Source organism: Garra rufa, chromosome 21 (genome assembly GCF_049309525.1).
Source record: "Garra rufa chromosome 21, GarRuf1.0, whole genome shotgun sequence".
Lineage (NCBI taxonomy): Eukaryota > Metazoa > Chordata > Actinopteri > Cypriniformes > Cyprinidae > Garra > Garra rufa.
The window spans coordinates 26,699,028-26,725,410 of NC_133381.1; the positions used below are offsets into that span (position 1 = coordinate 26,699,028).

General features: G+C 38.9%; 1 protein-coding gene across 1 annotated transcript; it reads left to right on the forward strand.

Moving 5' to 3' along the window:
* Positions 1-1,754: 1,754 nt before the first annotated feature.
* hhip (hedgehog interacting protein) lies at positions 1,755-25,593 on the forward strand. Its single transcript, XM_073827469.1, has 10 exons — positions 1,755-1,841; positions 2,125-2,276; positions 3,920-4,093; positions 4,200-4,343; positions 4,781-4,902; positions 6,231-6,354; positions 6,820-6,950; positions 9,129-9,213; positions 22,945-23,093; positions 23,181-25,593. Exons 1-10 carry the CDS (start codon positions 1,755-1,757, stop codon positions 23,375-23,377), a joined length of 1,365 nt encoding a protein of 454 aa, XP_073683570.1. The 3' UTR covers positions 23,378-25,593.
* The last annotated feature ends 790 nt before the right edge of the window (positions 25,594-26,383 follow it).

Here is a 26,383-nt window from a genome sequence, read left to right on the forward strand (position 1 = left end):
CTCTTTATGTAGGATTGCCTGAGCCAATAAGGATCAAAAGGTGCTCAGAAACAATGTGCAAGCCAGGCCATGCATCAAGCCCTGAAAGGCAAGCAGCTGCCGATGGGGCGGATGGGGGTCCATGAGGGAGGGGGGGTGATAGTGTTCCCTGTTCCTGTCTGCGAATACATCTGACCCTGATGTATTCTCACTAGCATTCTTTTCGAGGAGCTGTTACAACCTAATCTTCGCACTGTCAAAGCAACAGGCAATGCACAGAAAAACAATGGAACCCCTGACCATGACTTTTTGAAGCCACTGATGAGATGTCTATGAAAAGTTCTTGTGTCTGCTGCAGTGGAACAGTATGTACCAGCGCTAAAATGAAGCAGAGGCTTGTACACGTAGCCCTATGATGGATAGAGGGAGAATATCATGAAGTTTGTCTTCTCTTAATTAAGTTTTTGGTAGCACCCAGAGGAACAGGCCTGGAAAAATGAAGGTTTTTTTGTGCCTACTTGTTGAAGGAACGATCATTAGCAAAAGCTAATATTTCAGCTAATTTTGTTCTTTGGTGGTCCCTGGCCTGAGATCATACGACTCTCTGGAATTCTTAACTTGACCTGCTCCCTCTGTGTTTGTTTTGGGATTCAGGTCAGTGCATCAGGAGTCCAACATGTCGAGAGGGAGTTTCGGGAAAAGGAAGAACTTTTCATTCGCGAAAGCAGAGCGTAGAGAAATGATATCAACCTGCTGTTAGCTCAACCCAACCTCGTTTTGTATTTGACTAATGTAAAACAGACATTTAATGGGTACCACAAAGTTTTGCTTGTGATTTCACTCTTTGCGGTCTACTAAAGAGTCCTCCCGAGTGTTATTATTCACGTCCCTACAGATCCAATTCGAATTCCTCCGGAGCATTCCAGAGATGGAGCGCTAGCACTTGAAGCCTATTCGAATTGGATTACTTCAGCACAGCCCAACAGAGTCGCTCTGACCAATTTATGATCTGTATGTTTTGGCGTGTACTGTGAGCTGAACCACGCCGTTAACTTGAGCAATCCACAGAAGACCTCTCTTTGCTGAATTCCTGTGAGAAATCCGAAAGGAATGCCGCAGAGATGGCACAGCCAGCTAATTTCATGAAAACTCTATTTGTTTACTTACTTCACAGCCAATATCACTAAATTGTAATTAAAGTGGCGTTATGTCTTATCCCAAATCATTAAATCATACTCGTTTTTCAGGGACTTTCCTCAAAGCCATTTGTTCATTCATTGATTCATTCATGAGGCGTGCGCTTAGCAATCTGTTCATTCCTTTCATTTGTGTTACCAGAAGGAAAACAAAGTTGGAAAGATGAAAGAGTGGAAAGCCCAACATTATTACTTTCCCCAGGAACTAAAGCGACATAGCTACTTATTACAACGGCCTATGATGAGTGGACCACCAGAGTAGTGACAACTCATGTAGTAGTCTTTGGGATGAGAGGTTTTACCTATTACACAAGCAATTTCACTGTTTTCTAACTTGTTGCCAAGACAGTGGGAGTGTTTTTTTTTCTGCCCATTCTTTTTCTTGCCTCTCTCAAATTTTGCATGGGTTTAAAAATAAAAAAAAGAGAGCGAGAGGGAAGAGGGTGGACGGGGGGGCTAAAGGAATCCTGGACTTTTGTGCTCTCTATGAACTGCGAGTGAGCTAATGAATTGTTTCAGCCACTCTGCACTGCATTCACGGATATCCCCCAAAGATTACACACACAAATCACTTGCACAATGGAGGCCGCAAGGAGGGCCTGGGCATCCCAGAGGAGCCTGGCCCCAAATACAAGCGTCTATAACCAAGACTGGGTTGGTGAAAAGGTGGGTGTGTGGGGGGGGTTTGCTTGAAGTCAAATGTTTTATAATCGTTTGTAATGCAGTAGTCAAGGAGAGGGGAGGTAAGGAAAAAAAGCAAGGGGGCAAGAGGGCATGGGGTAACTGGCCCCCATATGGAGAGAGACCGAGATGGAGAAAGACAGAAAGAAAAAGGAGAAAGAGAGGGGGACATGGGGAGGCCCGGCTTTAGCTTTTTGCAGCCCAGCCCAATCTAAAAAAGGGACATAATTAACTTCTGGATTCTTTGTGTACCCCATCTGACTTGCAGGGAGGAGATGAAAGGGGCTTGCTAAGCCTTGCATTCCACCCCAATTATAAGAAAAATGGAAAGCTCTACGTCTCCTACACGACCAACCAAGAGCGCTGGGCTATCGGACCACACGACCACATTCTTCGTGTAGTCGAGTACACTGTGTCCAGGTAATGAGAAATCAGTCAACACCTGACCAACCATCATAATCAGTTATTGTCAAACTGTCTGCCTTGATATTCAGAAAAAAGCAAAACAATAAAAAATCTGTTAGAGACATGCCAATATGTGGTTACGGCCTTGGATAAAACACTTTACACATGGACGTGTGTGTGTAATGTTTGTTTTCCATGCGGTTTTGGATAAGTCATGAGAAGCCAAGCTCCTCATGAAATGCTTTCGCTGACAGTGATGAATGTTTTATAGAGATATGTAATCACAACATATAATTATCACGAAAGCTGACATCCATTCTGATTGTGTTCAGCTCCCCAGCTGCAATGCAAAACACTCAGCATTAACGAAACAAGCTCAAGTACACATTTTGTAAATTAGAAATTATTTCAAATGCCACAACTTGCCAGTCTCATCTGCTTGGTGACAATCGGACAATCAGCTCCTTATTTTTGCATTGTCTTTGCAAATTTTTAGGGAATAATCTCTTGTAAACTAATAAATAAATAAAGGGCTGTCAAACGATTAATCATGATTAACCACATCCAGAATAAAAGTTTGTGTTTACGTATGTATATATAAATACACTTGCAGTTACACATATTTAAGAAAAAATATATATTTTTATAATATATATTTATATATAAAATGTTTATATGTATATTTAATTTAAATTTTATATATATATATATATATATATATATATATATATATATATATATATATATATATATATGTCGCTGGGGTATATTTGTAGCAATAGCCAAAAATACTTTTTATGGGTCAAAATTATTGATTTTTCTTTTATGCCAAAAATCATTAGGAAATTATGTAAAGATCATGTTCCATGAAGATTTTTTGTAAAATACCTACTGTAAATATATCAAAATGTAATTTTTGATTAGTAATATGCATTGTTAAGAACTTAATTTGGACAACTTTAAAGGTGATTTTCTCAGTATTTTGATTTTTTTGCACCCTCAGATTCCAGATTTTCAAATAGATGTATCTCGGCCAAATATTGTCCTATCCTAACAAACCATACATCAATAGAAAGCTTATTTATTGAGCTTTCATATGATGAATATATATATTCATGTATGTATATGTATTTATATATACATTATAAATATACACAGTTCTTACACATTTATTATATAAACACCAACTTTTATTTTGGATGTGATAAATCGCAGTTAGCACTTCACAGCCCTAAAATAAATTTATTTTGAAACTATTTAAGAAAAAAAAGTCCCACTTTGATAGAATGCACTTATTGTACTTGAATATTGAAAAGAAATCTGCATGTAATTACATCAGTAATTAATTTCTGTAATTACATTTATAATTACACTGTTGACCCATTCCTTATACCTTAACCCAATATGAACACAATAAGTACTTATTTTCTGACAAGTACATAGTAGTTAAGGCCACCTAATATAAAGTGGGACCAAAAAAGGATATATTCATTAAATCTAGTTTTTAAATGTATTTAGTTTACTATTTTCTACCTTAGGATAGAGTCCAGCATCCTTGCAACCCTACATGGGTTTCTTTTTAAACCTAGCAATTTGGAAAATTGATAGACTGATGGATTTAGTTTTATATTTAAATATATTTTAATATTTGGTTATAGGAAAAACCCAAACCAGGTGGACACAAGGACCACTCGGGTTTTAATGGAAGTAGCTGAGCTCCACCGAAAGCATCTGGGAGGGCAGCTCCTCTTTGGCCCTGATGGGCTTCTGCACATCTTTTTAGGTGATGGCATGATCACTTTGGATGATATGGAGGAAATGGATGGTCTGAGGTAAGCATTGAATGCTTATATCTGTAATAAATCAGACTCTATTGATGAGTCAAGCTATATATATCAGCATTTCAAATATTTTCAATAGAGTGTTTTTTTGCCATAGTGATTTCACAGGATCCGTCCTTCGGGTGGACGTGGACACAGATTGCTGTAGTATGCCGTACTCTATACCCAAAAACAACCCCTATTTCAACAGCACAAATCAGCCCCCTGAAATCTTTGCTCATGGGCTGCATGACCCAGGGAGGTAAGGTCAAACATTTTACTGAAAAATTGATTGTTGATTATATGTTGGAATATGGCAGTGATGTCAGGTGCCAATGTTGGGGCGATGGGGTCTGTCTTGAAGTCGTCATTCCAGTTCATTGGGGTTCAGGTTTGGGTTTTGTGCAGGCTAGTCAAGTTCTTCTACACCAGATGCAGTAAATCATTTCTTTATAGACCTCACTTTGGAAAATGGCCCACCCAAACTGTTACCATAAATGTGGAAACACACAATTTCTCAAGAATGCAACTGTGTGCCGTAGTATTAAGATTTGTCTGAAATTAAAAGCTGTTGCCAATCTTGCCTTTTAGAATTAGAAGTGAATGCCAGCACATATATTTTATAATTAAAAAGTGTGATATAACAAATAGCCGTGTTCTTTACTGCAAAATGCATAAAAATGGTACTTTGTGTTCTAGGTGTGCAGTGGATAAGCTCCGCATGGACACCAATGGGAGTCTGCTGATCCTGTGCACAGATACTGTTGGCAAAAATACGACAACAGGCAGGATCCTACAGGTCATCAAAGGGAAAGACTACGGTATGTCTGTTAGAAGTGGCTGGTTTCTAAAAACATGATAGATTACTGTACAAGCAGAAAAGCTTTTCAACAAGCCAAGTAGTTCCAACCAGGCAACCACTCAAGAACTTCCTGTATTGTATTTCACAAAACATTAAATTCTCCGTCCATGTACTGGTTATGAAATAACGTTAAGCTTTTATGCTGAGAACAGAATGTCTTCGATGAAATGGGGCTGTGTTCCAAAAAATGATTTAAGACTTTCCGTAGAAACCGATCAACGCTTTATTCATGAGTGCCATTACAACACTATCATTTCATAACGTGAGAACACACTTAAAATATTAAAATACTTCTTTTAATCCCTGGGGATTTGCAAGCACATATATAACTGTATTATGTATCGCTGTCAAAGTGCGTTTATATGGTCATTTAGTACATTGTTGAAACACAAAATGAGCAGCATGGCAGTCCATCTCTCAGTCGTGCTGACTAAGACCCTAAATCAATACCAGAAGTGAATATATATGATTTCCTATGGCCAAAGTAATGGATTGGCTTTCTTGTACTCCCCCTTACACATTGGCAGCAAACAAATATGGCTCTCTCCCAACCAATGCATTTAAACCCCAAAAAGATTGTCTGGCGAGTGTGCCAAATTACCCCAAACACCAAGCCATTTACGATGTTAAACCATCACTATGGTGAATGACTTACTTCATTAAATCACATTTTATTGTTTTACGGGGCTCTGACTGTAACGTTATAATACTCGCCATTCCCTAAGCTGCTGTAATCTTTGTAGCCATACACAAATATACACAAACACTCAAAAGTAATTGTAGGATTACCTCACCCTTTCCTCTTGTGTCCTTTTCCTAATCTATTTGAGCTATAATGTGAACTTAACAGTGCTTAAACTGAACGTTAATAAGGACATTTAGTGAAATGAACATGGCCCTCCATATCAAGTTTACATAGTGTTTTTATAACCGTCTGGGGAATAGCTAATTAAAACCAGCCTGTGTGAAGTGCTAATGGTCTCTTGACAGATTGTGGTAAACATGGATATCCCTTACACAAACAAAGAAAACTGTTATTATGGGGATAAATCAACTTAGCGACACATGTAGGGTGGTGACTGAAGACATTTAGTTTGTAAAATGTGTAAAATTGACTTATCTAAACAATGCAGATGATTTCCGTTAGCTCATTTGAATTTCGGAGCTCAAGTAACCCATAACTCATAAAAATAACCTAAAACTCATAAAATGTACAACCCACATGTCGACTTGTTACCTTGCTCATTTTCTTTCTTGATGGTGAGCTTTTGGTGTGTCTGCCCACAGAAAATGAGCCATCTATGTTTGATTTGGGGTCAAATGAAGGTGCTGTCCCAGTGGGTGGATTCATCTACAGGGGATGCCAATCAAGAAGACTTTATGGAAGTTATGTATTTGGAGACAAAAATGGGTATGTGATATTATAATGATTAAACATGCAAAACAATCAGAGAAACAGAATGGTTTTGCTTGCAAAAAGATATTAAGCTTACTCATTGGGTTTTTTTGGTAGTTGTTAAACTGAGAATGGAAACTGCCATCTTTTCTGTGTTATTGACTGTGCCAACACACACACACTCGGCACATACCCCAATGAAAAAAAGAGCTTTTTCAGGGAAAATTGATAGCAGGTTTCCTGCCAGGTCAATGGGCCGCTGGTATATGTTTTTCACACTTTACGCAGGTTTGTAATTCATCCTCACTATCAGCCTGCCTTTTTTGTCAACAGTGAGAGATAAACTGTAGAAAAGAAATTGTTTCTGGAAATCCAAAGCATTAAATTATGCCTGATGTTTTGTCATGTGATTTTGTTTTATAAAAAATAAAGATGTTCTGCTGGGTAGATTTTTAACCCCTGACTTTATGATTGTTTCAGGAACTTCAGAATTCTGCAGAGGCCCTCAGAAGACAGGTCGTGGCAAGAGAAGCCTCTTTGTCTTGGTACAGGCAGTTCCTGTGGTTCCTCGCTGGTAGGCCACATCCTGGGGTTTGGCGAAGATGAATTAGGTCAGTGAGCTCTCAAAAAGCTTTATGTGTGGTCATTTTACCGCACATTTTGTGTGCTTCTGTCATAACCGTTATTCATGGTTCTGTCAAGTTTCCTTATTAACTATATTATGGCAAAGGTACATACACTGTTGTTCAAATGTTTTTTTTTTTATATATTTATTTAAAGAAATTAAAGGATTACTTCACTCCAGAATTAAAGTTTCTTAATAATTTACTTACCCCTATGTCATCCAAGATGTTTATGTCTGTCTTTCTTCAGTCGAAAAGAAATACTTCAGGTTTTTGAGGAAAACTTTTCAGGATTTTTCTCCATATGGTGGACTTCAGTGGGGATCAGAGGGTTGAAGGTCCAAGTTGCAGTTTCAATGCAGCTTCAAAGGGCTCTACATGATCCCAGACAAGGAATAATGGTCTTATCTAGCAAAACGATTAGCCATTTTGTAAAAAAAAATAAAAATAAATTATATATGTTTTAATCACAAATGCTCGTCTCTTCGTCCACGACTTCACACATTACGTAATCGCGTTAGAAAAGGTCACACGTGATGCAGGCAGAAGTACCGACCCAGTTTTTACAAAGCAAATGTGCAAAGAAAGTCAAACATCCTTTACAAAAAGGTAAAACAATGATTACAGATGATTTTTAAGTTGGATCAAGTTTTTTCACTCTACCCTACCTTTTTGATTGGAAGTGCACAGATAAAGAACTAACTGTGCGTGATCTTCCAACATGATTACGTAATGCACAAAGTTGTAGACATACATTGCAGAGCTAGTGCAAGATGAGAATTTGTGATTAAAAAGTATATACTTTTTTTGGGAAAATGACAAGATAAAACCATTATTCCTCGTCTGGGATTGCATAGAGCCATTTGAAGCTGCATTGAAACTGCAATTTGGACCTTCAACCTGTTGGCCACCATTGAAGTCCATTATATAAGTCCATTATATAAAAATCCTGGAATGTTTTCCTCAAAAAATTAATATTTCCATTCATCAATAAATCCTAAAAAAAGTATTGTTGTTTCCACAAAAATCAGCATTGATAATAAGATTTTTTTTTTTTTTTTCAAACACCAAATCTATCGCACCGAATTATCTAGAAATTATAAAGACTGGGGAACACATTAAAAAATATATTAAAATATAAAACCTTATAATATTATTATATTAATATAATAATATTTCACAATACTTCTGGTTTGACAGATCCAATAAATGCATCCTTGGTGTGCATAAGAGGCTTCTGAACATTTGAACAGTAGTGTAACTATGGGCATTTCTCAAAAGCACTAATGCAAAAAAGAAAACAAAGGATTTCTTTAGTTTAGACAAGGTCTAATGAAGCAATCGTTTTACATTAGACTGTGTATACTGTAGTCAGAGGAAGGAGAAAAAAATGGCTCCCGAATCCAAGAATCATCTGAATGATACAGAACAGAAAGAAAACCAATCCCTTGCCCTACGTCCCATTTTCAAATGTCTTTCCTCTAAGGAAAATTTTGCTATGACACAGTACTCCTTTAGTTTCCTGACAGATTACTTCCTCTTTTTTGCTGCTAACAAACGGTACAGTTGAAAATCAAAGGTCAGCTCAATCTGTCAGCATATAGAGTTTATATGCGCAATCTCCTCCATTTCCTTAGTTGTACTTTCAACATTGATAACTGATTTCAGACTTACGGGAATAGTAATGGAGGTAATTTTTATGTGAAGTGGATGCCAGCTCCTCCGACAGTGCAAAATTATGCCTGCTCACTGCTGCTAGGCTGTAGTCTCTGCCACCATGTAATATCCCCACAGCTCAGTGCATCACAGGGAACATAAACTCTCGAATCCAAACACCAGGTCAAGTGTGACAAAGAATAAATCTCAAGCTTTGCCAAGAGTGGGCCTCTGTGAGGGAGAGATAGCATTTGTTGCTGATTTGTAAGAGGAATTCAGTGGAAGGCTGTACTGGAGACCCACATGGCAGTCTCTTGACACATGTTTACAATCTGTGCACAGTGCTGCAAGCTTGCTCCTCATTAAATTACTTGCATGACGATTTAATGAGCCCCTCTCGAAACCCTCTCATGCACCAGTGTCAAGTGCAACGAGTAGGAAGGAAGGAAGGAAGGTGAGAGAAGACAAATGAGATCCCTAAAAGACCGACGTGTTTTCTTTCCTCCGCAGGTGAGGTCTACATCCTCGCTTCCAGCAAAAGCACGGCGATACAGTCGCACAACGGAAAACTCTACAAGTTGGTGGACCCTAAAAGGTGCGTTGAGCCTCGAATACACAGAGCAACATATTGTATACAATGGAGTTTATGCAACAGCCTCTCTGTTTTTCCGTTTTCATTGCTCGCATGTGAAATATGTGATGTTACTGCTGAGCAATGCTAATATTGAAACTCGCGTAATTAAATCCATTTTTATTCCGCTTTACAAAACATCCCCCGGTATTCTTCTTACGTGCTATGGTTTGAACATCTGCGTGGTTAGTACATACCAAGAGAGCGAATGTTATTTTGAAAATTTTTACAACTGGATTTCTTCATTCGATGAAAATCGATGGGGTCCAAAGCGTGGACAAAAACACAAAGACGTTTTACAATATATCTTTCTTTTGTGGGTGAGTTAATGATGACAGAATGGTCATTTGTGGGTGAATAATCCCGTTAAAGCATTACTCGTTTTCGCTCACAGACACGCACGAGGACTCTAGCTTCCCTTAAACAAATCATCACACAACTGCCGGTCTTAGCCAACACAAACCTCGGCCATAATTGGAGAGTAAGCATACCATTTCCAAATGTTAGTGTAACGTGTTTCTAACACCAACACAGTCAAGGTGGCTCGGACACAGCGCTGGTTAACTAGCGAGCCTGTGTGGTCGGTCTGGTGTTTTCCTTGCTTTGACAAAACTTACACACCTCTCTTCAACGGAGGGAATGTTTTCCATGAGAACCTTGAGTACGGTTCCATGCTGGTGAATCTGTGGCTGAACAAAATTGATCCAATTGACATACATGTGCACGAGTTCACGGCGAGAGATTCAACACATGTGAATGGAGTTGGTTAAAGGATTTAATCATTTCTGTATGCTTGTGGGCTTTTTCAATATGGCGTAATTTAACCCGTGTGTGCTACACCACTAAAAGCCACTTTTACGACAGATCTCGAAAATATGTCGTTCTCACCAAGCCAAGTACATATGAAAGGCATATCATCTATTAGAAATGAGCATATGAATTCCCACATAACAACTGCCAAAAGTGTTTGCATTTTTAATAGATCAAATGTATCATTTGCAGAAAAAAAGGGACATTACAATAGGCACAGGCAGATCTGTCAAGTCTCTAATTCAAACCAATTGCTCATGAAACTTGTTTTTGTGCTTTCTACGCCATTCATAGTTTTTTTTACTGGACCTTTTTTACACCATGAGAACTAAATAAATTACCCTCAGTTATCAGGTGAAATGATTCAAAGCAGAACTTGAGCAGAAACTGTGTCTTGTTTATTAGTTACAAGCTAAATGATTCCGATCCTAACCAAGTTTATAATTTTGCTAAAGTACAAATCCTACAATGAAAAGTAGATTAAGCGGTTATATGTCAAAGCACTGAAATTACAAAATAGATGAATTTTCAAATTCAATCTCACATTTTAATGAATCCACCTTGCAACAATATCAAGTCTCATTTTACGTACTTGTGTGGCTTTAAAGTAGTTTACTTCCAGAACAAAATTTACAGATAATGTACTCACCCTCTTGTCATTCAAGACATTCATGTCTTTCTTTCTTCAGTCGTAAAGAAATGTTTTTGAGGAAAACATTTCAGGATTTTTCTCCATATAATGGACTTCTATGGTGCCCTGAGTTTGAACTTCCAAAATGCAGTTTCAAAAGGCTCTACGATCCCAGCCAAGGAAGAAGGGTCCTATCAACCGAAACAATAGGTTATTTTCTAAAAAACAAAAACATTATATACTTTTTAACCTCAAACACTCGTCTTTTCTAGCTCTGCGCGAACTCTGTGTATTCCAGTTCAATACAGTTAAGATATGTTAAAAAACTACATCGCTGTTTTACATTTTTTTGTAAAGAGCGTTTGACCTTCTTTGCATGTTCACTTTGTAAACAATGGGTCGATACTTCTGCAGCGATGTAGGATGATTTTAAAGTTGGAGGAGAAAGCGACATGGGAGTTTTTCAACATACTCTAACTGTATTGAACCGGAATACACAGAGTTCACGCAGAGCTAGACAAGATGAGCGTTTGAGGTTAAAAAGTATATAAATAGTGAATTTGTTTAGAAAATAACAGATCGTTTCGCTAGATAAGACTCTTCTTTTTAGACTGGGATCACTTAGAGCCCTTTGAAGCTGCATTTAAACTGCATTTTGGAAGTTCAAACTTGGGGCACCATAGAAGTCCATTATATCCTGGAATGTTTTCTTGATATGAAGACATGAACAGCTTGAATGACAAGGGGGTGAGTACATTATCTGTAAATGTTTGTTCAGGAAGTTACCTAAATTAATTTACAATCATTATAATATGCATTTATTCAATGTAATATTACATTTATTTAAGTGAGGACTGAAGGCTGTAAAAATGAAAACTACCAGCATTCCAGGGAAAGGTACAAAACAATATCCAAGTGATTATCCAAGAGGTTCAATTATCTAGAAGTGGAAGCCACCCAGACACTGGCTATGTTTTTTCTTAAAACTCTCCATTCAAACAAGAAGCAGAAAGGCTGATGATCACTTTGGAAAAAAAGCTACAAAGTTCAGTTTCCAAGAGCCACATAGAGGTGCACCAGTCAATTATGAGATAAGACATCTTTGCAACACTGATAGGTATAGGGGACCATGAGACGGCCCATCTGAAGTTTGCCTTAGTAGTGGCCCTGTTGCAGTTGTGCTCCAGATAAGGCCTAGATTCAAAGCAATATGTGTGGCGCAAATCTAACACTGCCCACATCTTAGTGTACGCTATACCTGCAGTGAAGTTTGTTGGTGAATGCATCATGGGGGCTGTGTTTCATCAGCAGGAAATGGCAAGCATTTTCCAGTCCATAACGAAACCTAACGCAAATCAGCATGGAAGAATGAGCCAATATCACATTTACAGTAAAACATAAACAGAGATTGTCATTACTGTAAAAAGTGACTTTTAAAGGAGAGGTTCATGTTTAGAATGAAAATTTCCTAATAATTTACTCAACTTCATGTCATCCAAGATGTTCATGTCTTTCTGTCTTCAGATGCGAAGAAATTAAGGTTTTTGAGGAAATCATTCAAGGATTTTTCTCCATATAGTGGACTTCAATGGGGACCAATGAGTTGAAGGTCCAAACTGCAGTTTCAATGCAGCTTCAAAGGGCTCTACACGATCCTAGGCGAGGACTAAGGGTCTTATCTAGCAAAACAATCTGTCATTTTCTTAAAAAGAAAACTGAATATACTTTTTAACCACAAATGCTCACCTTGCGCTAGCTCTCCGCAGCACGTCTTCACGCATTGTGTAATCACATTGGAAAAGTCTCACGTGGTTAGTTCTACCAGAAAGGTTCTTTGGCGTAGGCCCTGTTCGTAACTCGCGTTTAGAGGGTACGGAAACAGCGAGTTCCGCCTGAAGACGAAGGCGGGGGCGCCGCTCACCCCCCGCGGAGTCAGGAAGGGGCCAACTGGTGATGGTGTGGATTGAGGAACGACAATCTGAGTCTTCACGAAGGAGGGGATAGCCTGATTGATAGTGATGTGGTAAATAGAGGGATGACCCAGCTTGGTGGATTAGAGGAGTTGGAGGAAGATTCCATCTTGGTGGAGGTGGGGAGGATGGAGGTGCTGGAGCGACAGCATCTGCGAACTCAGACATGGTAAGCGCTACCCTTTAAAGCTACAGTAAATTATATGATTGGGAGATGAGGAGGTAATTAGTGACGCGACCGATTGAGTCTTCCTGGCAGAACTTGCGCTAGCTTCATTTCTTCATCTGTGTACTTCAGTTAAAAAAGGTGAGGTAGGGCAAAAAACTCTGTATTATTTTTCCCCTTTTTTTTTTTTTTTTTTTGTAAAGGGTGTTTGACCTTGTTTGCGCGTTCTCTTTGTAAATACAGGGTCAGTAATACACATGCGTGATTACATAATGTGTGAGGTCGAGCTAGTGCAAAATGAGCGTTTGTGGTTAAAAAGTACATTCATTTGTATTTTCCATAGAAAATGACTTATTTCGCTAGATAAGACTCTTATTCTTCGCCTGGGATCACGTAGAGCCCTTTGAAGCTGCATTGAAACTGCAGTTTGGACCTTTAGCCCATTGGCTCCCATTGAAATCCACTATATGGAGAAAAATCATGTAATGTTTTCCTCAAAAACCTTAATTTCCTTTCCACTGAAGAAAGAAAGATATGAACATCTTGGATGATATGGAGATGAGTAAATTATCAGGTAATTTTTGTTCTGAAAGTGAACTTCTCCTTTAAAAACATGTATTGAATCAGTATGCAAACTATGAAATGCTGTTATCACAGACACCAATATTTGCAAGTAGGATTTTAGCAAGGATTGAGAGAAAAATGCTTGAAGGTCTGAATATTTTTGTGAGGCACTGTATACCCAGGTGACGACAGTCCCACCCAAGTCTAATGCTATTAATTACCACAGATGTTTCCATGAGTCTGCTAAACAAGGCCCCTCAAACTTACTTTATTTATGTTTTCTGGCATTGCTGCATTTTTCCAAAGAACAATTCTTTCCACCATTGATTGGGGTTGTTTAGTCTGTCGGACCTGTGGTGTTGGGTTCACTGTTTTATATATCATGTCACTTTTTGTGATCTAATTACTAAATAAAAGAAGTGATATAACATTTCTGAGTGACTAGCACTGTCAAGTGGGGTGGTCCAGCATTTACATTTCTAGTATCTACATTTACATCTTTTCTTTACCTTTTAACCTTTGCGTTCTGGCTAGGGTTGAGGGCTTCAAAATACCTATGTTGTGTTTGGAATATGATCTACCACATTGCGTATTTGGGGGAGGTAGGGGAGAGAGCATAAAATATATCATAAGAGTATCATATCATATAAAAAAGTCAAATGTTTGAGATGTTGCAGTAAACCTCACTGGGATGACTGCACCCATCCAAGTTTGTTTAGCAGTCTGTTAATGTAGAATAATAAATAAGCCACCGCACACTGAAATGTACATGTATCGATGTCAGATGTGAACAAGAGAGAGATTGTAGGATTGTTTATTGGCCGGTGGAAAATAGGTGAGAAGATGCCAGTAACCGAACTATTTATAATTTGGTTTTTCAGTAATATTAATGTCAATGTCAATGTCAGCTTTATTTATATAGCACCATTAAAAACAACAATTGTTGACCAAGGTGCTGAACAAAGTGTCAGTCAGTAGTACAGTAAAAATACATAAATTAATAAAAACACATTACAACATAATACATTTACACACTTAAGATCACTAAAGAGATTCATGAAATGCCAGAGAGAATAGGTATGTTTTTAGCTTTCCCTTAAACTCATGTACCGTGGCAGCAGTTCTAATATTAACAGGTAGACTATTCCAGAGTTTTGGTGCGGCGACAGCAAAGGCACAATCGCCGCTCAGTTTCAACCTGGCCCTCGGAACATTTAGTTGTCTCAGGTTGGATGACCTCAGAGACCTTACTGGATTGTGAATTGAGAGTAGCTCAGAGAGATATACAGGTGCTAATCCATTCAGACATTTAAAAACCAGTAACAACACTTTAAAATCAATCCTGAGATGTACTGGAAGCCAGTGCAGAGAAATTAAAACAGGAGTAATGTATTCTCGTTTTTGAACACCTGTAAGAAGCCTAGCAGCGGCATTTTGTACCATCTGAAGACGGTTCAGAGATGACTGATTAATGCCCATATAAAGGGAGTTACAATAGTCTAATCTTGTTGAGACAAAAGCATGAATCACTTTTTCAAAGTCCTTAAAAGAAAGAAATGGTTTAACCTTGGCTAGGACTCTGAGATGGAAAAAACTAGAATCTGGAGATGCATGGAATCTGTTTGTCAAATTTAAGGGAGCTATCGAAGAACACACCCAAATTCTTCACTATTGGTTTGACAAGAGGAAACAGTGGATCAATGTCTAAACAAGAGGAGCTAAATGCTTTGGAAGATTCAAAAACTATAATCTCCATTTTATTTTCATTAAGATGAAGAAAGTTTGCAGACATCCAAGCTTTCACGTCAGCAAGACAAGCCAGCAGAGTATCCATACTTCTCTTATCAGATTCTAGGGGCCTGTAGATCTGGGTATCGTCCACATAACAATGAAAATAAATATTGTATTTCCTAAAAATTGACCCTAGAGGAAGCATATACAGTGAGAATAAAATCGGAGCCAAAATAGAGCCTTGTGGATCACCACAAGTTAAAGGGGCAGAACCTGATGTAAATTCTCCAATATTGACACAGAAGCTTCTATTAGAGAAATAAGACTGAAACCATTTAAGAGCATCTCCCTGAATGCCTGCACAATACTCAAGTCATGAAAGGAGAACTATTTTCTCTAGGATCTTGGACATGAAAGAAAGGGTAGAGATTGGCCTAAAGTTTTATAAAACTGTTGGATCTAGATTGGGTTTTTTAAGAAGTGGGTGAATAATGGCATCTCCTCTGGTACAACCCCATTTACAAGGCTATTATTCATGATTGTTAGGACATTTGATCCAATTACCTCAAAAATTTATTTTAAAAACTTTGGTGGAAGAACATCAAGGGCAGATCCAGATGGTTTAAGCTGACCTACGATATCTTGCAAAAAAGGCAAAGTTACAGGATCAAACTGTAGAGCAATCAGGAAGGATGGAAGGATCATGCAAAGAAGGCGCAATATTCAGCCTAATATCCCTAATCTTGTCCACAAAGAAAATCAAAAAGTTATCACACATAGACAGAGATGTTGTAGAGTATAAATTAATAGAGGGATTAACAGCAGCATTTATGGTATTAAAAAGTGCTCTTGGACTATGGCAATTTTTTTCAATAAGATCTGAAAAATACTTAGACTTTGCTGATTTCACTGCTTTCTGATACTGTGATAGGGAATCCCTTAACATCTCATATGAAATTTGCAACTTTATCTTTTTTCCACTTTCTTTCAGCCCTTCGACAGATCAGACGTAAAGCACGAGTAGTGTCATTGAGCCAAGGCTCAGATTTTGATTTACATTTCTTGGCTTTCAAAGGAGCAATATAATTTAAAATATTAGTGCAGGTAGTATTAAACTGTTTGAGATACATTGCTCCAGTCCCATCAAAGTGAAACTGCTCATATGCAGGAAAAACTTCATTAAAAACAGCAGAAAACTCAGAGCTAGTAGTAGAAGAAAAGGTCCTAGACATGCAAGTAGCCTTAATAGGCTGAGTAACATTAAAACTAGTAGGAACTGTGAAAACTATATGTTTATGATCAGAAATGACATGGTCCTCTATATCAAAATCACATACTGTCAGGCCATGTGATAACACCAAATCAAGAGTATGACCATGAACATGGGTGGGAACATTTACAGACTGTACCAGATCAAAAGAGTCAATAAGACTCAAGAATTCCTTAGCTAAGGAATTAGCTGGACAGAACACGTGGACATTATTAAAAATTATTATTATTATCAAAATTAGGAATGAGTCCCCCTAGAAAGTCAGAGAACTCATTAATAAAGTCTTTATGTAGTTTAGGTGGACAATAAATTACTGAAATCGCCACAGGGTTATCCAGTTCCAGTACAAACAGCTGAAGTTCAAAGCTCGCATAGACTTCAGTTGCTAATGTCCGACAACGAAAGCTCTGTTTAAAAATAGAAGCCAGTCCCCCCCTTCGATCGTCCCAAAGACCGGGGGGAGTATTAAAAAATTTACAGTCATGAGGTACCAAATCAGTGAACGGGCTCAGATCTCCCGGAGTGAGCCACGTTTCAGTGACAAACAGAAAGTCAAGATCGCGGGAAGTAAAGAAGTCGTTAAGTATAAACGTCCATTGACATTACCATTGATCTCGCGTTGATCAGAGCCATTCTAATCCGCAGCGAGTCCACAGTTGACCGCGATGCCCGGCTCAGTAAGCGAAGGTGGTCGGAACGGACTCCGCCCCGGCGAAGACGAGGTGAACAAGCCATATAGTAGGTTGATCTGAGTTATCTGACACAATCGGTACAATCCGTGCGTTTGCTGGCTCAAGTGCACGTCGCACAGAGAAGCGGTTGAAGCTTGCCTCATGCGCGCGTAGGCCCATGCCAGCCAGGGATCCCGATGATAAAAGCAGCTTAAGCTTGACCGCGATACCTCCACGTCGACCCCGTCTCCTGCGACGTTTCCTCCCCGGTAAAAGGCACGGGACGCGGCATAAACAGTCAGGTATAGACTTCAGCGATGGTGGGGGAACAAACTGAATGCCACTCTGGCCATGATAAAGTAGCTCCTCGGTTGTATATTTAATGTCAAGCAGAGTTTGTCTATCATACGTTAAAAGTGACAAGGCTTCTCGTAGAATAACTAGCATAAAACATAATAAAACAAACAAACAAGAAAACACACCAGGAAGCAAGCGGCAAGCCACACACAACGGCGTCATCTTGATTTCAGTCTTGATCCGAGTGCTTGACGCACAAACTGACGCACATCCTCAGTCTTATTCAGTTATTTAACTGGTCCAGTGTATGCAATGTTAAAATGTTTGTTATCTCAGTAGGCATACTCCTTGTAAGCAAAATTTAGCCCAGCGAATAAACTTTATAGTGATTCTTTTGGCAAATTCAGTCTGTTCTGACAGCTGAATGACAAACATCCACACATAGCAGTAGAAACTCAGAAACACTTTTCTCATTATTTTGTCACCAAAATAGATGTAGAGTTGTGGTTGAGTGTTACTTCTGAAGTGACTTTTATTCACTCGCTACATTTTAGAACCACAGACCTGAAGATATGTCAGAAAGAAATCAAATATGCGACCCTGGACCACAAAACCAGTCATAAGTATCACAGATATATTTGTAGCAATAGCCAACTATACATTGTATGGGTCAAAATGATCGATTTTCCTTTAATGCCAAAACTCATTAGGATATTAAGTAAAGATCATGTTCCTTGAAGATATTTTGTAAATTTCCTACCATAAATATATCAAAAAAATTTTTGCACCCTCAGATTGCAGATTTTCAAACAGTTGTATCTCAGGCCAAATATTGTCCTATCCTAACAAACCATACATCAATAGAAATGATGTATAATCTCAGTTTCAAATTGAACCTTATGACTGGTTTTGTGGTCCAGGGTCACATATAACCACCTATCTTCCATGACTTTAGATTTTGTTGGCTGAATGTGTTAAACAGGCTTTTTAGATGCACTTTTCTCTAGCAATATGTAAGTTGCAAATTCCTCTAGGCTTAAGTGTGCGTGTCAAGAGCTGGATATACAAACACTTTAAAAAGTGCTCACATTCTCTTAGTCCCCATCTCTCACAAGCCTCCTTTATTTCACGGCCTGTCCTAAATCTCTCCTGCTCACAACCGTGTTCCTCCCCTTGACAAAGACCCTTAGGGGTGGTACTGAATGGCCTACAGCTACAATACACAGTAAATTTTTTGATACAATGTAACCACAAAGAGGTGCTAACAAAAGAGAGAGATGACAAAAAGGACAGAGGAGTCACACAGAGTGCCTTGATGAAGGCTTTTTTTTATGCTGCGTTCGTTGAACACCCCTCAGCCCTTAACTCCTCTACCCGTGCGCTTGCTTTCATCAAATAACTCAACTTGTTGGCTTTGATAGTAAGAAACAGTTAAGCCAAGAGATATTAAACTGTCTCCCGAAGAAAAGCTCGAAGCTACTGGAGTCATTACCCATTCCGCAATTCTGCAAAAAGCACCACAGATTTCCACAGAATTGGACCACCCATCATTCACCAAGTCCCCCACCCCATTTATGAAACTTTTTGGCTTAATAATTATGTTTTCAATTAGCAATAAGTGTCTATTCCATAGAATTCCACACATTTACAGTGCTAAAAACATCCACAATACTTAAACTTCTCAATTCCACTGTAGATGATTTCTGCCTAGGTAGATAACAGCGAATGGAATCATGGCTGGCATGTTGTGCCAAACAGTCCTTGGATGGACAAAAAGAAGTTGGAGAAGTTGGGCAGCTGATGTGTTCAACCTCCCATTCAAGCTACAGGACAGTCTTAAACTAATAAGCTGGGGCGTTCTTTTAATTTATCAGTCTGTGTTTTATGCAAGTGGCCTCACAGAGCTGATACATTCCCACAGTGCCTGTTGACCCAGCTGTCTTTGTCAAGTGCCACGGCAGCAGGTGTTGTTTTCACGGCCACCCTGCCAGTAATACAAACTGTTTAGTAGCGCCGCTGACCCCGACGTCATTAACAGTGTTAGTCCAATCCTCTGGGGAGCACCTCTTTCTCTCCTTTCCCTCCCTCCAACTCTTTCTTTTTCACTACCCATCTCTATTTCTTTCTGTCCCTCATCTTTTCTGTCGCTCTCTGTTTTTTAACAACGTAACAGCCTGTCACAACAACACAAAAACCCCAAAGTGTGGATGAGAGACAAGAGAGACCTGATATGGGTGCTGAAAGTGGTTGAGGGGAGCATGGGAACTGCACCCCCACTAGACCCCCCAGCACATCCTGCCACAATTCCCTTGTTACCACCCTATTCCTGCCATCAGTCACTGAAGCTGTCAGTGGTACTCTGAGGTCCAACATCCCACTCTCTTGCATAGAAACTCCCAAGGCTGGTTCATACGTTCATACAATACTGACAAGCACCGACATCCAATTGATCGGTTTGTTAAACCTAATGGCATCTGTTTTTACCATCATCAGTTGGACCATAATAAGACCTAGTTGTGAACGCTTGTTATAACTATGAGGTGAGCATCCCTGCCAGCTCCAGCTCTATAGAAACAAGTGAGACTTGGTTCTGACTTGGTTATCAGTTGTTGACTGGATGGAGGCAGATTGGCTGAAAGCTTTTAGGTTTAAGCAGAAAAAAAGAGACCATAAAAGCCCAATACAACTAATTACAAGGAATTGCCAGTTAGAAGTCAATAAAAGACACATACAAATACTAATTGTTCATAATAAGAACAATGGTATGCATTTAGGAAATTAGAAGCTAACTGGATGCAGTTAATTTTGCCTTTAGACCAGTAAATTGTTAATGAGATGATAACTGAAGTGTTGATATTTGTCAGTAATGTGTTAGCATTTAGTATTTAAAGGGATAGTTAATTAATTACTAATCCTCATGTCGTTTCAAACCCATAAGATCTTTGTTGATCTAGACAGTAACGCAACTACCACGTTCAAGGCCCAGAAAGGTAGTAAGGACATTGTTAAAATAGTACATGTGACAAAAGTGGCTCAACCGTAATTTTATGAAGCGACGAGAATACTTTTTGTGAGCAAAGAAAAATAAAATAATGACTTGATTCAACAATTTCTTCTGTTCTGTGTCAGTCTTCGCAGTCTTCTTGAAGCATGCGTGGATGAACCAACCTTTTAAAAGCAAAAGAAGGCGCATGCTGTACATAAAGCAGTTACCGTGAACATCTTTGAAGATTTCGAGAGGATGATTTCTTCTTAATCACTTTCAATTAAATTCTCGGGCACTGACTCATTCACTAAACTGAACATCCAATCAGAGTTCTCACTCTTGCCGACATTGAATTGGCGAAACTGCTGCTGACGTGAGCCAGACGAGATCTGATATGTGGAACACACTTAACAAACTAACCCGACTGACACTTGCCGACGGCCCAACTTTGGCCGACAGCCGACCATCAGCTTGGTGTATCCAGAGATAGATGTTTTACATTAGAACGCTGGTCCCTGCATCAGCAGCATCACACACATGTATCATGGTACTCTCATGAACATGCGTCGAAGACTGACATGGAAGAGAAGAAATTGTTGAATAAAGTCGTTATTCTTGATTCCTTTGTGTGCAAAAACTATTATCGTAGCTTTATAACATTACGTTTGAACTACTGATCTTACTTGCGTTGCTGTCTATACAGGGTCAGAAAGCTCTCGGATTTCAATCAAAAATATCTTAATTTGTGTTTTAAAAAAATACATTATTTCATACTATTCCTTGTGCCAGTGTTGCCTAAGCCCACACTATTTACACTCTTCATAAAGTCAAGTTTAAAATGGCTTACTTGCTTACTTATTAGTTTCTGCACAATAAACTTAAGTATTTTAACATAGGAAAAATGACACTCTTCAGCTTTAAATGCTCAGATTCCACCTCCATTCTTTCCACAACTCTCATCGTTAAGCAGAGAATCATTGGCCACCTAACTTTCCCATACGCCACCTCTAGTGAGATACACAGGATGTGAACTCACCAAGAGCTCTCCAGCCTGTTTCCCATACAGTTACTGCTTCACTGGAGTCCAATTACAGTGTGTTTGTGTGTGTGCTGGCCTGTTGGGTATGTCAACAGCCCTGCTGCTCACTAATAGACAGCCTTGAAGAGATTTGCCTGGCTCATTAAGCAGTGTGTTTAGCTGAGTGAGGCATAAGAATGTTTGGAGAGCTGAACTTCAGGACAGGTTCATCACAAACCACTTAGTTTGACACTGAGGTTTTGCATTTGAAATCCATTACACACAAAAGCATTATTGTTTCCAGACATTGCCACACAGAGCCTGAATTTTGATGTGTTATTGTAGGTATTACGCACAAACTGTTCATAGTTCAGGAAGTTCCCACACACTTGGATGTAGGTGTAATGCAAAGACGTAGGTGAGAATGAATTCACAAACATCAACTAATTAAATCAATAATTCTGTCTAGCATCTTTTTTCACATTTACAGAACTTTGGCAATAGATGGACTGCCAGATGAATTTGTTGCTTGAATAATAAGCTGCAACATAACAAACAGTCATTTCACACTACAAAACATTGTCAGTTACTTGTTTTTTGAAGGACTGTGTTGAATATTTACTTGTACTTTTAACAACCTGATTAAAGGATTAGTTTACTTCCAGTTAAAAAGAAAAATTTCCTGATAATTTACTCACCACCATGTCATCCAAGATGTTCACGTCTTTCTTTCTTCAGTCGAAAAGAAATTAAGGTTTTTGAGGAAAAAATTCCAGGATTTTTCTCCATATGGTGGACTTCAATGGGAGCCAATGGGTTGAAGGTCCAAACTGCAGTTTCAATGCAGCTTCTAAGGGTTCTACATGATCCTAGCCGAAGAATAAGGGTCTTATCTAGTAAAACGATCAGTCATTCTCTGAAAAAAATGTATATACTTATATCAAGTCAACTTATATACTTTTCAACCACAAATGCACATCTTGCACTAGTTTGAATAGTTTACGTATTCACGTTGGAAAGGTAATAATTATGTAGGCGGAAGTACCGACCCAGTGTTTAAAAAGCAACAATGCAAAGAAAGTCAAATGCTCTTTTACAAAAAAACAGCAAAACAACGATGTCAGACTTTGAAGTTGGAAGAGAAAATGAGACAAAATGAGTTTTTCGCTCTATCCTACCATTTCTAACCAAAGTACACAAATTGTGACAATGCCAACGTGATTACATAATGCATGAATTCGCGGACATGCATCACAGAGCTAGTGCAAGATGAGCAGTTGTTGTTAAAAAGTATAAATATTTAAACTTTTTTTAGAAAATGACTGATAATTTCATTAGATTAGACCCTTATTCTTCAGCTGGAGCTCTTCGGCTGGAGCTGTGACCATCCAATGATAGAATGGCTCTTTGTCTCTAAACAAGTTTTCCAAACGTAAGCTTGTTTATGAAATACTTCCCTGATTAGTACACGTCTGCATGCTTGGCAAGTGTTTGGTTCGTGATCTGAAAGGGAAAACATGCAAGTGTAGGGTGAGAAAATCAGACTCTTAGTTGACCATCAATGCTCTGTGACTCATGCAGGCCACAAGTCCCAAAGGAGTGCAGACGGCCAGTAGAGGATCCAGAGATGCTAAGCACCGCCTGCTCCCGTGAATGCAAGAACGGCCACTGTATGCCAACTGGGAAGTGCTGCTGCAGTTCTGGGTGGGAAGGCCCCTTCTGCTTACGAGGTACAGAACCAATCAGAGTCTTTGATTCCTAGTTTTTTTTTTAATCTTTTTGAATGACTTTAACTTATTTCTGTTTGTCATTTGCAGCAAAATGTGAGCCAGCCTGTCGCAACGGCGGGGTCTGCGTGGAGCCCAACAAGTGTCTCTGCAAGGAAGGATTCTCTGGCAGCCAGTGCGAGAAAGGAGAGCGAGGGACACGAGGGGACGGTGAGAAAGACAGCATTCTGGAGCACATCATTGACATGACGTCTTACCTGCTGGACCTCACTAGTTATATTGTATAAAAAGCAGAGCAGGATAATAAAGCGCTCTTCACCAGTTGGCAGACTAAACGTTACGGAGGCCTTTCAAGAGTTTGCCTTCAGGACACCATCCCCAATCTCCAACTGCCCCTCACCTGATCCTCCTCTCCCACCACTGTTTCATGAGCCACAGGCTTTGATCTCCATGCTCCCCTACACCATCTGCACTCCCACCCCTATGCACAAACACACACGGAAAAAACAATAATAGGGTGGCCAATGGAACCTCAAGGCGCATAGCTGAAGGGGTCGCATGTTGGAGGTCCCACGCAGGGCTCCCCGGTTTTTACTGCTGGTATGGTGTAAAGTCTGGTCCACTTTAAAGTCAAGCATCCCTGCAAGGGGACTCACAAAGCACTGGAAGCCCCACATGAGACCAACTCGGATGTTCGGCCCAATTCCAACAAGGGCACCGGTTTGTACTACAGGACTAATTGGGATTTTAGGGAGTCAAGAATAGCAACACGCATTTATCAAAGTCAAAGGGACAGTCTATCAAACTGAACTGCACCATAAAGAAAATCACTGCCATGGATTCACAGGTTGTTTGAAGAACGGAGGGGAAGTAGCTGTCAATACAGCCACAAAACCATACAACAGACTTAGTCTTATCCAGCGGGTCTGTGTATAGCTGGAGAATCATTACGATGGGACTTGATGCCAGTTTACATGCAGTTTAGAAACGTATCTGCTAAAATGTCATCCATCTTGATGTAATTGCTGAAACGATCGATGAGGATCCTGCAGAGTCAAAACTGAGTATTGGTTGTTTCATTTAGATGAAAACATCAAATGAAATGTTTGGACAGTTAATTTAATACATTAGTTGGAGATGACTGGTTTGCGGAGAAACTGCCCTTGAGATGAAACTGCTCTGGTTAAAGTTGCAGTATCAGCTATATTATTTTCCTATAGTTGTTCATGACCATGCACGCTGCTTTCATTGCAAATTGTATATCTTATCATATGTTAAAATGTTCATATATCTTCTTCCTGTGTGATATCAAGCACAGAAGTTTGTTTTTTCTTCGTATGGAAAACCCTCGTAAAGTGCTTTTAGCAAGTACTACAATCTTTGACTCACAATGGGAAGCTTCATTTAATGTTCTCCATTTTTTTTTTTTTTTCTAAACACCAAACCATATTCAGTTTTGTCATATACAAAAGGGAACAAGACTGGTGACTGGTGTACATTTCATATAGTACTGTACTGAGATACGTACTGCTTAGATTTGCCATTGTTCTAATAGAGGAGGGTTTATTTTTTTAAGGAATAATATATGGGAGAGGAGCAGTTTTGCATTAAGCCTGTAAATTCATTTTTATGTATTTTACTAGATACTTACACAGTTCTGTTGACAATACGACATCTATAAAAGTCTAATTTAAAGCTATAACATTGTTCTCTTACTACAAGAGTGCTTTGACAGAAAAAATTAAACATAGATCTTTCCTTCCGACTATGTGATGTTTTTCTAAAACAAGGCTCAAGCTATAATTTTAGAGCCAGTTTTGTTTTTCAACCTGCTCATGAATGACTAGAAGAGGATGTTAAATCAAAACCCCATAGTATCCCTCCAAAACTGGATGCTTTATAGAGTGAATTGTTGGTTGAGCGCTATCCAGTAGACGAATTAGCAAAATGCACTAAAACTCAATAAAAAATGTTCCCATACTTCATTATAGTCCCTCATCAGATCATTTCTAAAATGGGACCACATTCTGTTCAGCTTCTGGTCATTAGTATTACTCTGATGTGATTCTTGGTATTGAAAGGTTACAGTCCCCTCTGAAATAGTCAGGTGTATTTAATGTTTTTAGTATAATCACTTATTCCTCCCAAAGACGAGTATATCAGCAACAACCCCCACGTTTTTATGACTTTCTATTCAGTGAATTTTAACATTCTTTGTTACATTACATGTAAGGAATCCATGCTGTAAATCTACTCCATAATTTTAGCACTTAATGTGAAACCTGCATTGGAGCTGCTGGGAAGGTGTCATGTGAATAGAGTAACCCTGATTCTTTTATTATTTAAGTAGTTACGCCTTAAAGTTATTTAAGTTGTATACAATGTTTTTACTGTTGTATGTGAAGAAATATGGTCATTTATTGTAAATAACTAGGTTTATCTTGGGTTCTTCTCAGAAATATCAATATGTTTATTAAAGTGTATAGCATGTTTGAGAACTTAATGAACGACTACTTTTTTCTTTCTCTCTCTCTCTCTATAAAGTTTGATCTAATATGTGATATAACTTAACATGAATGTTTTACTACATTAATCTATACAACCTGATCTCATGACGAAAACGTACTTGTGGGAACTTCTTTGCAAGATGCAAAATAAGTAGCGCCATGTAAGTTTCGTGACATATTCGATGTGAAATCTCCACTGAGTGGTGGTATAAAAAATGTTTTATTTGACATTGGTTTAGTACGTGTCACCTCAGTTCTGACTTGAAATGTCCATTGAGTGGCGCTATAACTCGCTATATGCTATATGCTCCAGGAAATAAAAAAAAAACATACCATCTGCACTACACCTAAACCTACCTGGTAGTATGGACAAAAGCAATTATGACGTAAAAACGCAATCGCAAGCATGCCATTTTAGCTTGTCTTTCGATCTTTCTTTCAGCTCTTTCATCGCGAGTCATGTATTTTATGGGATTCGTACCCAAGGATTCCACATCCTAAGTCCAATTCCGTGCCGGCTGAGCTACCAAGCAAGCTTTCCAAATTATTACTCCCTCTCGTTGAAATTGCTACATGATTGCCTAGGAGGGTTACAATCTGACTCTCTGTTTTACCGCCTCTTATACCGATGAACCATTACATTATGACCACCAAACTAATAACCTATAGGACCCAATTAGCCCACAAAACAGCAGCCACATGGCCAGGTATTGATTCAGTGAGGTGGCAATAGGTCTTCTGGGGTATCTGGTACCATAATATCAACATCATGTCCTCCAGTTCCCA

Coding starts and splice junctions, on each gene's coding strand:
- hhip (XM_073827469.1), top strand. CDS start 1,755: ATGGAGGCCGCAAGGAGGGCCTGGGCATCCCAGAGGAGCCTGGCCCCA. Junction 4,344..4,780: donor GGGCTGCATGACCCAGGGAG/GTAAGGTCAAAC, acceptor TTTGTGTTCTAG/GTGTGCAGTGGATAAGCTCC. Junction 6,355..6,819: donor GTATTTGGAGACAAAAATGG/GTATGTGATATT, acceptor TGATTGTTTCAG/GAACTTCAGAATTCTGCAGA.